The sequence below is a fragment of the Channa argus genome, chromosome 6 (assembly GCF_033026475.1).
Source record: "Channa argus isolate prfri chromosome 6, Channa argus male v1.0, whole genome shotgun sequence".
In the NCBI taxonomy this organism is placed as follows: domain Eukaryota; kingdom Metazoa; phylum Chordata; class Actinopteri; order Anabantiformes; family Channidae; genus Channa; species Channa argus.
Window position 1 is genome coordinate 7,842,229 of NC_090202.1, and position 16,316 is coordinate 7,858,544.

Consider the following 16,316-nt stretch of genomic DNA (forward strand, 5'->3'; position numbering starts at 1 on the left):
TATGTTTTCCAGTTTGTACAGAATCGGCCTGACAGTCAACAAGTGAGGACTCCATAGGGTACTATAGTCCCCTGAAACAGTAACCTAACATCCATCCAAATAATATCGCTGTCTCTTATAGATTAGAGAATCTTGAGCTGATTCCTGCAGGCACAGCTGGGGCAGGGTCTATTACAGGAGTCACATAAAGGGACCAACAACAAATGATTAGATTAAGATTTTTATTCATACGCATAGGCAATTTAGAGTCCCCAGTAAATATAATTAACATGTTTTAAAGAGTTGACTTGGTTGCAGCTCCTGGACAAGAAACAAGTCCTTTTTCTGGAACTTCTCCTGAAACAGTACCCTGTTTGCTTGTTTCGTCCAATATTTCACAGTACTCCTTATATTCAAGACAGAGGTGTTTGACTAAAAGACCACGATGTCTGATCACTTTATTTTCTAACCTGTCGAGGTGCAAATTATTACCCAAAAAGACTTATTTCAGTATTTTCAACAAAGCACTTTCCCTACCATATTTAAACAGCCCCCAGACATCCCAGTGTTTAAGAAGCCAAATGTCTTTGTGGAGAATTGCAGACATCTCTCTCTTCATCAATTATTTGCCAAGACCCTTGAACAAGCAGTCTTCAAACCACTCTCAGATTTCCTTTCTCTAAACAACTTCCTTGACCTCAAACAATCTGGTTCAGTAGAGGTCATGCTACAATATCTTCCCTCCTGATGATCGTGTAGTACTGCAAACTGCAAAACCTGGAGCTCAATCTTCCCAATCTGTCCCAATTCTACTCAGCCTATCTGCAGCTGTTCACACTGCAAAGCACCAGATTCTCCTGTTTGCACTCTCTGACTTTGGCATCCCTGGTACAGCTCTTGCCAGGTCTTGCCAGATCTATCTGGATGAACCTTCAAGGTGTCTTGACCGGAGTAAATTTCTGGCTGTTATTGCCTAACCACAAGTGTGTTACGTAGCTGATTACAAAACTTTACTGATTCCCAAAGGGCAAAATCACATGGTTACAGAACATAGAAAAAAACAAGAAACACACAAACAAATAAAATAAAATAAGATGTAATGTAATGTAAATAATCTTTAACCTTTGAAAGTTTGTTGAGAAGTTACAACACAAATTATTGTTTGAATAAATGAAAGTTAAAATTATGTCCTTATTATTAATAATAATAATACACCTTATTTAAAGCCTTTCATGACAGAAGAATTGAAGAATAAAATACAATAAAAGTCTGACAAACAGTAAAGGTCACCAAACAAATAAAAGCAAAAATAAAAGACTTCTAACAAAAGATAATAAAACACAATAGAAAACAATTAGACATGGACAACTGTTGCAGCATCAACTGTCATCATCATCTGCATAGACACCTGTGCGGGCCAGCCACTCATAGAGAGTGTGAAAGTCTGAACAAATTGAGCTGGGTTTTAAAGTGTGGGAGTGAATTGATATTACGAAGGTCAAGGGGAAGGAACTCCATAGTTGGGGGGCAGAGCAACCGATCCCTGTACATGTGCCCTACATAGTTTATTGTTTAGTCTTGGATGTTTTTGTGTGTGTTCACCCCTTTCTATTTTGATTATCAAAGTTTCCATTTCACAGTATGCGTAGTCATTGAGTTTCTGATGGTTTGTTGTTTTTCATTAATTAATAAAACCTCTGGACTATAACCCCTCCTGTCACTGTCACCTCATTTGGGTCCTTAATTATTCACAAGTACGAACTGACCAAACTAGGACCTGTTGACATGCAAGAGCTTAGCCGTCGTGGATGCCACTTTCTTTCTTTTCCTAGGTCAGATGACGTCTCGTTTATTCCTTTTCCTGTTTGTGCGACTGGGTTGGCCAATGCTTTATCTGTTCCTGGGTCATCCGACGCTCGTCCAGCACCTGTTCTTGAGCCAAGGCTGACCAGCACTCGTCCACTACCTGTTTCTGCAACAAGGGCAGCCGGCGCTGGTCTGGTTCTTGAATGGGTTAACAACCTGGCAGTCCCTCAGCCGGTGCCTGGACCCCCCAACACGCCACTTTTTCCTGAATTGGTTACCATATTCCCTGGTTCTGCCCGTTTTTGCCAACGCTTCTCCTGCCTTTGAGCTGCCCCTGAGTTCTTATCACCACCAGCCTCCAGTCTGTGGGGTTCAACCACCGCTGCCGGCCTCCAAATATGGGCTCAGCCAAGCTGGCCTCCTGGAACCCTCCACCTACCCTTTTTTCTTTTTTGCCACCTCACAACTAGAAGGCTTCCAATTCGAATACCAGCACCCAGCTGGCTGTTGCCTTCCTGTGTGGAGTTTAGTGCTTGCATAAGTTTCCTTCGGGTACTTCAGTTTCCTCCCTCAGTCATGCATTTTTGCCAGATCTTTAACCTTTCAAAGTTTGTTGACAAGTTACAACACTAATTATTGTTTTAATAAATAAAAAGGGAAATGTTTTTTTTTTTTTTTTTTTTTTGCTTGTTTGTATGCCTCCAGGTTTTTACTACTAATAATAGGGTCAGTTTCTGTAAAACTTTAATTAATGGATGATGATTTAAAAACAAACTCTCAGATAACTTTGTTCTGGTTGTTCTATTCTGGAATCCATACAAGAAACAAAAGTAAATAGGTCTGAACATTTGTATTTTCTGCTTGCAAATTATTTAGGATGCACATGTAGATCAAGTCAGGACCACATTTGCACATTCATATTATCAAGAACATTTCTTCAGTATTATTTAGTAACATTGTTCGACTCAGTCCAGAGAAATACATTTCTAATTACAGTAAATATACATACATTCTTTTTTCAACCCGAATTACAACAATTCTGTGTAAATTATACATTCAGTGACAATTTTCATCAAAACTTTCACAGTATGAAACATTGTGTACGTTTTTACTGTTATAGTGCAGTATTTCTACCATTTATTAAATCTGGCTAAAAACTAACAGTAGCATTTTTTAAAATCATGTGTGTTGTTTAAAATTTACAGTGACATGTCTTTTGGTATTTTTCTCTGGCTTGATCAATATAATGTAGCATTTAGGTGCAAAAATGCAAATCAATAAACCAAAACCTGAAGACAAAATTGCAAATGTTTCCACAGCTACAGTGAACTTTCCAGGAGAGCTGATGTATGCTGGGATAAAAGTGATCCAGACAGCACAAAATATCAACATGCTGAATGTGATGAACTGGGCTTCATTGAAGTTATCAGGCAACTTCCTTGCTAGAAATGCCAGGACTAAACATATTATTGCAAGAAGCCCTATGTAACCCAGTACAATGTAGAAAGCGGCCTCAGAGCCTGGGTTACATTCTAAAACTACCTTCTTATTGCTGTATCTGAAAACCATGTCTGGAAAAGGTGGGTTTACCTTAAGCCACAATATACATATCACCATCTGAACCACAGTACAGGAGCAAACTATGATCCTTTGCTGTGCAGGACCAAACTTTGCTGCAGTGTTGTTGCCAGGGCATGTGGCTTTGAAAGCTGTGACAACAACTATTGTTTTTCCCAAGACGCAGGAAATACAAAGTGCAAATGTCACACCAAACGTTGTGTGGCGTAGCATGCATGTCCAGACTGTGGGTCTGCCAATGAAAGTGAGAGGACAGAGAAAACACAGCAAAAGAGAAAACAGCAGAAAACAGCTGAGCTCAGAGTTGCTGGCCTTGACTTAATACACTAATTAGTAAACATACAACACAAAAATCAGTGACAATGGGAAGTAATAATTTCAATCCATGGCTTTCACCTACAGCGAAGATGGACTGGTCACTGCTCAATTGTAGAGGGCTGGGTAGAATTCCGGTCAAGAGGTAAACAGTTACAGGCAGGAAGATGGGATAACACACAAGCAGGTAGATGAGAATTCAAGAGGGTTTATCAACTAAAAATTACAGCTGACAACTGGCAAAAACTGAACATAGAAACCAAAATAACTAAGTCTTGACCAAAGTGGCAACGATAATCTATTTTTATTACTAAGGTCGTAGCACTAACAGCAAAGTAGAGGCACAGTGTTTATCTCAACTGGGAGAGTAACTAAGGTCAGAAAACTGCTATCTTAGATCAAGTAGTGGTGCACTTCTAACATAAATAGGTTCTATCACCTCTACTGGCAATGGGAAAGCATGTTTTTTATGCAGATTACAGTTTTCTTTGCTTGTACAGGTAAAACAGGTAACCAGTTTTCAATTACAGGTACCATACAGTAGAGATAGCTGAGTAACTTGCTCTCTATGTAACATGAAATCACCTGAACTCAAATGTGGTAGAAATGTCCTAAGGCAACAGGAACATTCTTAATAATGGGCAGTAAGACTACCAAATTACCATATTAACAGAGTGGAACAAAGGTCAACCATAAGCATGGTCCTCGAGTGATGCAGGGATATGCTGTGAAGTCCATAGAGTAGATGAGACAAACCAGCAAGGAGTCAAGAGTCAGGCTTATGAGTTCTTCATCAGTACAGGTAGTTGGCTTAGGACAGGGAGACTGGATTGTTGATAGAGCTCTGTCATCTTTATTAAAGGATTTGTTTTCTGGCAATGCATCCTGGAATTAGTGACTATACTTGTCACTGAGTGATTCTAAAAGAGGTTTAAGCAGTCGTGGACTCTTTGTGTGCCACACTGTATCAGTATGTTGTTTAACCTTACCAAGTGAAATTACACAAGAGACAAATAAATATTATCAAAATTTCTGCATATGCACAATGAAGATAGACAAATTATATGTCGCTAAATTACATATAACTTTAAGCTGTAAAGACAAAACTAATACTACAAGAAACCAGGTTGAAACCAAGGCACGATCAACCCATTTCACAAAACCCACTAACCTAAATAGAAAAGTCTCTAGAACTGTTGAAGATGCCACAAACTCTCTGTAATCTAAACCAACAGAAATGACAAAAAAAATACCTAGAGAAAAGTGCTTTCACTTGGGAAAAAGTCGTTTTAGATTGATGGTCTGGGGAGACTGTCTTTGCTGTCTGGAGTTTGTGGGAGCTGGTTGTTATGGTGATTTCCTGTCAATTCAGTCAATTCAATTCAATTCAAACATTGCTACAACACTTTCCAAACCAAAATCTTAATATAAAATTTATAGATGCAGATCCTGTATTACTAAAGGGGCTACAAAAATTTACTTTGAAAATGTGAATACAGCAACTGTTACAATAAGAAAAGCATTTATGTTCAAAACTTTCCCATGACATGTCTCTTGGTATTTTGCTCTGGTTTGATCAATATAATGTAAGTTTTAGGTGCAAAAATAGAAATAAATAAACCAAATGCTGAAGATAAAATTGCAAATGTTTCCACAGCTACAGTGAACTTTCCAGGAGAGCTGATGTATGCTGGGATAAAGGTGATCCAGACAGCACAAAATATCAACATGCTGAATGTGATGAACTGGGCTTCATTGAAGTTATCAGGCAACTTCCTTGCTAGAAATGCCAGGGCTAAACATACTATTGCAAGAAGCCCTATGTAACCCAGTACAATGTAGAAAGCGGCCTCAGAGCCTGGGTTACATTCTAAAACTATTTTCTTATTACTGTATCTGAAAACCATGTCTGGGAAAGGTGGGTTTACCTTAAGCCACAATATACATATCACTATCTGAACCACAGTGCAGGAGCAAACGATGATCCTTTGCTGTGCAGGACCAAACTTTGTTGCAGTGTTGTTGCCAGGACATGTGGCTTTGAAAGCTGTGACAACAACTATTGTTTTCCCCAAGACGCAGGAAATACAAAGTGCAAATGTCACACCAAAAGTTGTGTGGCGTAGCATGCATGTCCAGACTGTGGGTCTGCCGATGAAAGTGAGAGGACAGAGAAAACACAGAAAAAGAGAAAACAACAGAAAACAGCTCAGCTCAGAGTTGCTGGCCTTTATCACAGGAGTTTCTCTGTAACGGATAAAACTGATCACAGTGGCCAGTGATAGAAAGGCCCCTAGTAAAGATACAACTGTGATAGCTATTCCCATTGGCTCATGATATGTCAGGAACTCAATCATTTTGGGAACACACTTGTCCTTTCTCCCATTAGACCAATATTCCGGTGGACAAGGAGTGCACTCTGCTGCACCTGATGAGGACAAACAGAAATTCTACATCTGAGCATGTGCAAAAAATGCACAATTATACTTGCAAGAATAGAAAATGCAAAATGATGCATCAACACTGATAATTCGATTTTGAACAACATACTATAAAATTTAATTGTCTACGTTTGTATTAATATTGCATAAATTCTTTTGATAAGCTGTGTTACCTGTTAAATTGGCTATTGTTCCATCAGCACATGGGATGCAGTCAAAACAGCAGGTGGGTTTTCCTTTAATTTGAGCTTTTCTGGTCCCCATTGGACAAACGTTAGAACATAATGATGTTGGAACCTGAAAATTAATTAAATCAAGAATATTTAGGTTTTAACTTATAACAATAGTCCATCCAGAAAGAACCTTTACATAAGTACATATTATTATGCAAAGAAGGTTATCGTGATTACAGTTTTTCCCATCCTCCAAATGATGTCTTCCTCCTGGATGTTGAGCTGATAAGCACCGTTAGCATCAGAAGCAAAATGACCCAGTGTCACATGCTGCACCTTTCCATCAATCAGCTGCCAGTTAATCATGTCATAATAAGCTGAAGGGTTGCCATTCTTATCAAAGAACACATTTTCCCCAAACTTATTTCTGAAATTTACACTTTGTAATTGATCAGTGACCTGACAAGAGATATTTTACGTTAGTTTTACATATTAATTATTACTTGTTCATATATACAATATAAAAAAATATTTGAGGTATTGTAGATGTAATTAGCACTCTTTCTCACCTGTTTGGGCTGAATTTCAGATATATTCAAACAAGGCCTCACTGTTTTTTCTCCAACTGGTTGGCAGAAAAGAAGTTGATGTAGGGCATGTGCAATGGCATAAACTGCATTATACACATTATAGACTACTCGGAGCTCTGATACCTTAAAGAATATATTCTCTGGCAATGACTCATTGCCTGTGCATATATTATGTGTTGCCTCAGTCCCAGTGTCCTCCCCAGGTAAAACAGGCCTGCAGCCTACAACAGTCTCCCAGTAATCTCTCACAAATGCTGCACTTGGATCTTTATAAGGACTAATGCTCGTGAGAAACGGATTTAAGTTTGGCATAGCCATCTTCTGCACCACAAATCCCACAGTTCCACCAAAAGCGTGATAGATTTCTGGTGTGGAGGGTCGAGGTGCTGTTATCCAAGACTCACTTGCAAGCCACTGAATTCCTGTTATGTTTTGTTTCACTATCTCTGTCATCAAAGGATAAAAGTCACCCTCAGGAACAAAAGCCAGAATAACTTTGATAGTTGACTGTCTGATCATTTCCACAACATTTAGTATTTTATCCATAGTGTATGTTCGTAGAACCGTCCCAACAAATGCAATACAAACCCCAAACTTTTTAACTTCTTCAGTAAATGCCAGGATTCCATTCCGACCATAATCATTATCTGACTGTATAACCCCGATCCACTGCCAGCCAAAACGTTTGACTAGTTCTGCCAAAGCTTTTGCCTGGAAATAGTCACTGGGGGCTGTTCGAAAGAAAGTAGGATATTTCACTCTGTCACTCAGGCAGGCACATGTTGAGAAGTAACTCACCTACAAAACCAAACACACGCTCAAAAAATGCTTAAAATGCTTAGAAATGCAGCAAAACAAGCACTGAATTTCTTAATAGTTGTGCCATAAAATGTCTTACAATAGGCAGTTGAAAAGGTGCAAGTGTTCCAGCCACAGCTATGGACTGAGATGATTCTGCCTCTGCTATAATGGCAGATATAGCTGGAGGACAAGGGGATGATGACCCAATGTCTTCTTGTCCACTAACCAGTGTAAATGCAGCACGTAAAGCATTCGTAGGTGATGCACAAGAATCAAAGATCCTGTAGCCAAGAGAGATGTTTGGCAGGAGAGCAGGATCTTTGTTGATTTCGTCAATTGTAAATATCATCACTTGGGTCCATCTAAAAGCTCGCAGGTCAAATCTAACAAAACATTTTAAAGATTGAAATAGGTTATACAATAGCATACAAGAACATGTATCAAAACAGCAGACACATAAAAACTTACTCTGCACATTTCACTTTAGGTGGTTCTCTCTCAAACGTAGATATGCTGATTATCTCATTGTTAAAGACTGGGTAAATCCCCCCAATCATTATGTCCCCCTGTTTGAACAAACTTGGCATGTTAAACCTGCCAAACAGTTCACAGCCACAAGCTGTCTTCAGGTAGAGGATAGATAAAGACAGGAGCAAAATGAAGCTGTCTGAACACTTGCTTTGCATTTCCTAAAACAGATGAAGACACAGCTCTATGAAGAACTTAATGTAGGTAGATATACTAAAGCTGTCCCACAGGACAGAGCAATTTTAGGCTTGTTAGATTGGACAAACAGGGAAAGCTGATGCTACATGTAAGGAACATGGACTATACTGTGTATGGTCTACAGGTTCACACACACACACAAACACACACACACACAATACAAGTAGGTGATTTTAATTTTACTCAACCCACTGACATATTGCACACTTGTAAATACTGACCACGTTACAGATTAGTGTAAACCTAGTCTGTTATGTTTTGATTCTTACAATGAATGAATGTGAAGGTGAAGAAAAAGTTGAACCAAGTTGTAAAGGTGAAAAAAAGTATATTTTGGAGATATTAAATTAGTACAAAGCCAGGAAAGCTTTGTGAATCACAGCAGTTTCAGTATGTACATACAAATCTGTAAAATAAATACCAGGACATAACAGCTATATCAGCTTAAGCTATTGCTAAAAATAAAATAACTGGGAAAAGGAGAATCTGAAACAGAATCTAAAATATCACTTCATCCATTCATAGTTACACATAATTAATCTTCCATCACAGTCTGTCAGTTCTAACAGACACTTACCTAACATTTTTCTCACAGAATCAATTCAATTCACTTCAACTTTATTTATATAGCACCATTCCACAACAAAGTAATCTCAGGGCACTTTATAGTCAAGATTATAAAGATGTATAGAGAGAACCCAACAATTCCCCGTGGAGCAAGCCATAGGCAACAGTGGAGAGGAAAAATTCTCTTTAACGGAAGAAACCTCCAGCAGAACCAGGCTCAGGGTGGGCGGCCATCTGCCTTGACCAGTTGGGGTGAGTGGAAAGTGAAGAGAGAAAAGAAAAGAGCAACAAAAAGCAACAAAAATCGGGCAGGTTGGTAGGACCAGTAGCTGCACGCTGGAAGACGCACAGCTTCCAAGCCGGGGACACCTGCAGAAAGGGACAGAGTACATACATACAAGGGCCTACGTGCAAGTGTCCAAGAACTCGATGGTTCCCCTGACTAAGCTCCACAGATCCTGTGTGGAGATGGGACAAAGTACAACCATCACTGCAGCCTTTTACCGATATGGGCTTTATTGCAGAGTGGTTAGATTGAAGTCTCTTCTTCTCAAGCCAAACATGTAAAAGCCATCTTGGAATTTGCAATAAAATCACCCGAAGGACTCCCAGATGCTGTTCTAAAGGAATTCCACAGGTTATGTTTGGAGAAAAATAGGCATCGCTCATTGCCTGTCCAATACCATTCCTACAGTGGAGCATGGTGTTGGCAGTATCATGCTGTGAGGTGTTTATCAGCAGTAGGGACTCAGGGACTATTGAGGCCTGAGGGAAAGATGAATGGAGTAAAGTACAGACATATGCTTAATGAAAACCTGTTCCAAATCACTGAAGAACTCAGACTGGAACAACGGTTCACCTTCCAACACAACAAGCACAAAGCCAAGACAACACAGGAGGGCCTTAGGGACCAGCCAGAGCCCTGAACTGAACGCTATTGAACATCTCTACATACACCTAAAAATGGCTGTCTACTGACAGTTCCCATCCAACCTAACTGAGCTTGAGAGGATTTGCAAATATGAATGTCAGAAAACCCTCCCAATCCTAGGTTTGCAAACTTTGTGACGTCATACCCAAAAAGACTCCAAAGGTCTTTAAACAAAGTACAGAGTTAAGGGTCTGAATGATTTCGTACATGTGATATTCACTTTTTTCATTTAAATTTTTAATACATTTACAAACATTTCAAAAAAGTTGTTTTCCCTATGTCATAAAGGGCTACTGAGTGAAGATTAATGAGAAAAAAATTAACAACTGTATTATCAAAAAATTGAAGACGGTCTGAAAACTTTCCAAATGCATTGTAACAGGCTCGTCTGTCAAGAAGTTGATATCCCGACATTATTGTCCCTGTACCAACCTCTAAGTGAGGGACAATCGAAGGTGCAACTGGTTTGTATTTGGAAGAAAGCTGTGTACAATCGAGTGCAACAAAGGCCAGCTGACTTTTCAGCTGTACCATCCACAATGACACTTCGACAGGTGGCCCCTTTTAACTTGGGAAGATTTTCTACCACAGTCATCTACATATGTTCAACAAAAGAAAATCTAGAGTGTGATTGCCAAAAATAGAGCACTTAAACTTTTATTTCACAGATGACCACATAGATAACTCTATGAACAGTACACCAGAAGAAATTTGGATATGGTGGGGACATATGTGGCCTGTTGTACAACCACACCTTCTACTCAGTGATCATCCAAGAGGTGAATGGACAAACACCCACTGTCTTGTGAAATGTATGCACAGAGTGGGATTTAATTTTTTATTTTTTTTTTGGCCTTCAAGATACTTACTGAAACATAGTATTTGAAAGAGAGGTATGGGATACTCTGGTCATTCCTGCATTTTTAGGACCAAGCTCACACTAAACATAACTCTAGTGACTAAGCTGAGTGATCATTACATAGCCGGAATGTCAAACATGAATGTCGTGAGAAGGCTTGTTTCCACTAGTATTTAGAGTAGAATGGCAAGTGGTGGAACTCTTTGTAAGAGGACTGGGGATAGCATGCTGATAGCAATAGGTGATAGCCGCTGTACATTTGACTTGCTCTCTCTAACTTGCTCTCTAACTTGCTCTCTATGTAAAAATGGAGAGCAACCCAACTCAGGACATGGGTGTAGCCCCGTTCACCCTCCCGTTACAAATACTGGAGAAGTCAACCAGATGTGAACTGAATGCAACCAGCTGCACAGTGAACATCAGGAGTGTAGAGCTAGAGTCTATGCATAATGATTTTGTAGACTAAGGCTTCTCACTCTAAGACTATGACAGCTACTGTACGGCTTGTTTTCGCCCTATCCCTGCCTTAGCCACTGCTGTTTACCTGGATCAGGTTTGTTCAGTTGTCCAGAACCTATAAGATACCATCTTAGATGAAGGGGGAGTGGGGTAAGACAGAGTACATTAGTACACTATTAGAGCGCCTTTATTTAAAGTGTAAAAACATGTTATGTTTAACAGTATACATACAAAGTAATTGCAATAAATTAAACAATTTATAATTTGCGTACTTTTGTGGTTTCATAAACTTAATACACTAATTAGTAAACATACAACACAAAAATCAGTGACAATGGGAAGTAATAATTTCAATCCATGGCTTTCACCTACAGCGAAGATGGACTGGTCACTGCTCAATTGTAGAGGGCTGGGTAGAATTCCGGTCAAGGGGTAAACAGTTACAGGCAGGAAGATGGGATAACACACAAGCAGGTAGATGAGAATTCAAGAGGGTTTATCAACTAAAAATTACAGCTGACAACTGGCAAAAACTGAACATAGAAACCAAAATAACTAAGTCTTGACCAAAGTGGCAACGATAATCTATTTTTATTACTAAGGTCGTAGCACTAACAGCAAAGTAGAGGCACAGTGTTTATCTCAACTGGGAGAGTAACTAAGGTCAGAAAACTGCTATCTTAGATCAAGTAGTGGTGCACTTCTAACATAAATAGGTTCTATCACCTCTACTGGCAATGGGAAAGCATGTTTTTTATGCAGATTACAGTTTTCTTTGCTTGTACAGGTAAAACAGGTAACCAGTTTTCAATTACAGGTACCATACAGTAGAGATAGCTGAGTAACTTGCTCTCTATGTAACATGAAATCACCTGAACTCAAATGTGGTAGAAATGTCCTAAGGCAACAGGAACATTCTTAATAATGGGCAGTAAGACTACCAAATTACCATATTAACAGAGTGGAACAAAGGTCAACCATAAGCATGGTCCTCGAGTGATGCAGGGATATGCTGTGAAGTCCATAGAGTAGATGAGACAAACCAGCAAGGAGTCAAGAGTCAGGCTTATGAGTTCTTCATCAGTACAGGTAGTTGGCTTAGGACAGGGAGACTGGATTGTTGATAGAGCTCTGTCATCTTTATTAAAGGATTTGTTTTCTGGCAATGCATCCTGGAATTAGTGACTATACTTGTCACTGAGTGATTCTAAAAGAGGTTTAAGCAGTCGTGGACTCTTTGTGTGCCACACTGTATCAGTATGTTGTTTAACCTTACCAAGTGAAATTACACAAGAGACAAATAAATATTATCAAAATTTCTGCATATGCACAATGAAGATAGACAAATTATATGTCGCTAAATTACATATAACTTTAAGCTGTAAAGACAAAACTAATACTACAAGAAACCAGGTTGAAACCAAGGCACGATCAACCCATTTCACAAAACCCACTAACCTAAATAGAAAAGTCTCTAGAACTGTTGAAGATGCCACAAACTCTCTGTAATCTAAACCAACAGAAATGACAAAAAAAATACCTAGAGAAAAGTGCTTTCACTTGGGAAAAAGTCGTTTTAGATTGATGGTCTGAGGAGACTGTCTTTGCTGTCTGGAGTTTGTGGGAGCTGGTTGTTATGGTGATTTCCTGTCAATTCAGTCAATTCAATTCAATTCAAACATTGCTACAACACTTTCCAAACCAAAATCTTAATATAAAATTTATAGATGCAGATCCTGTATTACTAAAGGGGCTACAAAAATTTACTTTGAAAATGTGAATACAGCAACTGTTACAATAAGAAAAGCATTTATGTTCAAAACTTTCCCATGACATGTCTCTTGGTATTTTGCTCTGGTTTGATCAATATAATGTAAGTTTTAGGTGCAAAAATAGAAATAAATAAACCAAATGCTGAAGATAAAATTGCAAATGTTTCCACAGCTACAGTGAACTTTCCAGGAGAGCTGATGTATGCTGGGATAAAGGTGATCCAGACAGCACAAAATATCAACATGCTGAATGTGATGAACTGGGCTTCATTGAAGTTATCAGGCAACTTCCTTGCTAGAAATGCCAGGGCTAAACATACTATTGCAAGAAGCCCTATGTAACCCAGTACAATGTAGAAAGCGGCCTCAGAGCCTGGGTTACATTCTAAAACTATTTTCTTATTACTGTATCTGAAAACCATGTCTGGGAAAGGTGGGTTTACCTTAAGCCACAATATACATATCACTATCTGAACCACAGTGCAGGAGCAAACGATGATCCTTTGCTGTGCAGGACCAAACTTTGTTGCAGTGTTGTTGCCAGGACATGTGGCTTTGAAAGCTGTGACAACAACTATTGTTTTCCCCAAGACGCAGGAAATACAAAGTGCAAATGTCACACCAAAAGTTGTGTGGCGTAGCATGCATGTCCAGACTGTGGGTCTGCCGATGAAAGTGAGAGGACAGAGAAAACACAGAAAAAGAGAAAACAACAGAAAACAGCTCAGCTCAGAGTTGCTGGCCTTTATCACAGGAGTTTCTATGTAACGAATAAAACCGATCCCTGTGGCTAGTGACAGCGAGGCCCCAAGCAGGGACACAACTGTGATAGCTATTCCCATGGGCTCTTGATATGTTAGGAACTCAATAAATTTAGGAATACACTCATCTTTTCTATCATTGGACCAGTATTCCTGTGGACAGGGAGTGCACTCCGCTGCACCTGATGAGGACAGAGAAACAGACCAAGAGTTTGCATACAATAAAGTCATACTTACAAGAATGGAGTAATGAATTTTAGAAACTAAAAACACTGAATCTTGCAGCAATGTTGCCAATAACATTTTAAACATGAAATCTATACTATACTTCAGTGGGTGTAGAAAAGGATCACCCCCCTTTTTTTCTTTTTTGAACATTGAATCATGTTTAATTTAATTTGGCTTTTTGGACAAAAATTTACAAAAAAAAGTTATGTAAAAGTGAAAAATCTTTACAAAGCCAGTTTAAAAAATTCAAATGATATGATAAGTGACTTTGAGTTGTCTTAATGGGTCTCTTTACTAGTCTCCTCCTTGCACTGTAAACACCTATTTTTTGAGGATGGCCTGCTTTAGGTGACTTTGAAAACAAGCTGACTGCACCAGCAATAATTTAGTTGAGTTGCTTTAAGAGGGGTGAATATTGTTTAATCATTTATTTTCAGTTTTAGATTTTGGATTTATTCAGATAATTGTTTTGATTATTATTTTTCAAGTATAGCCAAATTAAATCAACCATGATAAATGTATCATACTGTACATGCTTTTCATACTTGTCTGTGTTACCTGTTAAATTGGCTATTGTTCCATTAGCACATGGGATACAATCAAAACAGCAGGTGGGTTTTCCTTTAATTTGAGCTTTTCTGGTCCCTATTGGACAAATGTTAGAACACAATGATGTTGGAACCTGCAAAAGAAATACGTTGAAGAATATTTAGGTTTAAACATATAACAATAGTGCAACCAGAAAGAATCTTTACGTCTGGATTTCCTATTATGCGAAGTGATTACAGTTTTTCCTGTCCTCCAAATGATATCATCCTCCTGGACGTTGAGCTGATAGGTACCGTTAGCATCAGAAGCAAAATGACCCAGTGTCACATGCTGCACCTGCCCCTCAATCAGCTGCCAGTTAATCATGTCATAGTAAGCTGGAGGGTTGCCATTCTTATCAAAGAACACATTTTCCCCAAACTTATTTCTGAAATTTACCCTTTTTAAGTGATCAGTGACCTGAGACAAAAGAAATTCTTGTTAGATATTATTCTTAAGTGTTTATCTTGCCACAATACAGTAATATCAGTACTCTAAATTAGTTAATGTAGAGACAGAGATATTGTGGGTCATACTAGCACTCTTTCTCACCTGTTTTGGCTGAATTTCTGATATATTCAAACAAGGCCTCAGTGTTTTTTCTCCAACTGGTTGGCAGAATACCAGCTGATGTAGGGCATGTGCAATGGCATAAACTGCTTTATACACATTGTAGCCTACTCTGAGGTCTGTTACATTAAAGAACATATGCTGGAAATCCAGTAATGTCTCATTGCCTGTGCATTTGTTATTGATTGACTCAGTCCCAGTGTCCTCCCCAGGAAACACAGGTCTACAGCCCACCACAGTCTCCCAGAAATCCCTCACAAATGCGCCACCTGGGTTCTCATAAGGATTAATGCTTGTAAGAAATGGCTTTAGATGTAGAATTGTCATGCTCTTCACCACAAATCCCACAGTTCCACCAAAAGATTGGTATATTTCTGGTGTGGAGGGTCGAGGTGCTGTTATCCAAGACTCACTTGCAATCCACTGAATTCCTGTTATGTTTTGTTTCACTATCTCTGTCATCAAAGGATAAAAATCGCTCTCTTGAACAAAAGCCAGAATGACTTTGACGGTGGACTGCTTGATCATTTCCACAACATCCAGTATTTTATCCATAGTGTATGTTCGTAGAATTTTCCCAACAAATGCAATACAAACCCCAAACTTTTTAACTTCTTCAGTAAATGCCAGGATTCCATTCCGACCATAATCATTATCTGACTGTATAACCCCGATCCACTGCCAGCCAAAACGTTTGACCAGTGCTGCCAAAGCTTTTGCCTGAAAGTAGTCACTGGGGATCGTCCGAAAAAAGGTAGGATATTTCACTCTGTCACTCAGGCAGGCACATGATGAGAAGTAACTTACCTACAGTATAAAAGAACACCAAGTCAGTCTATTACAGTAGCAAAAACAATGTAATACAAAAGTAGTAATATTGACAGAACACAAACTATATAACATTTAATTTAATCTCTTACTATTGGCAGATGAAATGGTCCTAGAGTGCCGGCCACAGTTATGGACTGAGAAGATTCTGCCTCTGCTATGAGAGCAGATATAGCTGGAGGACAAGGGGATGATGACCCAATGTCTATTAGTCCACTAGCCAGTGTTAGTGCAGCACGTAAAGAAGTTATAGGGGATGCACAAGAGTTAAGAATCCTGTAGCCAAGAGAGATGTTTGGCAGGAGAACAGGATCTTTGTTGATTTCTTCAATGAAAAATATCAT

General features: G+C 39.0%; 1 protein-coding gene across 1 annotated transcript; it reads right to left on the reverse strand.

The window, feature by feature from the left end:
• Positions 1-2,964: 2,964 nt before the first annotated feature.
• LOC137129197 (vomeronasal type-2 receptor 1-like) lies at positions 2,965-16,316 on the reverse strand. The gene is made up of 13 exons (XM_067508130.1): positions 16,065-16,316; positions 15,127-15,951; positions 14,773-14,994; positions 14,545-14,668; positions 13,049-13,940; positions 9,300-9,345; positions 8,152-8,306; positions 7,781-8,066; positions 6,862-7,680; positions 6,530-6,751; positions 6,293-6,416; positions 5,607-6,106; positions 2,965-3,375 (listed from the first exon to the last, which is right to left on the reverse strand). The coding sequence occupies exons 1-13, from the start codon at positions 16,314-16,316 to the stop codon at positions 2,965-2,967; spliced, it is 4,878 nt and encodes a 1,625-aa protein (XP_067364231.1).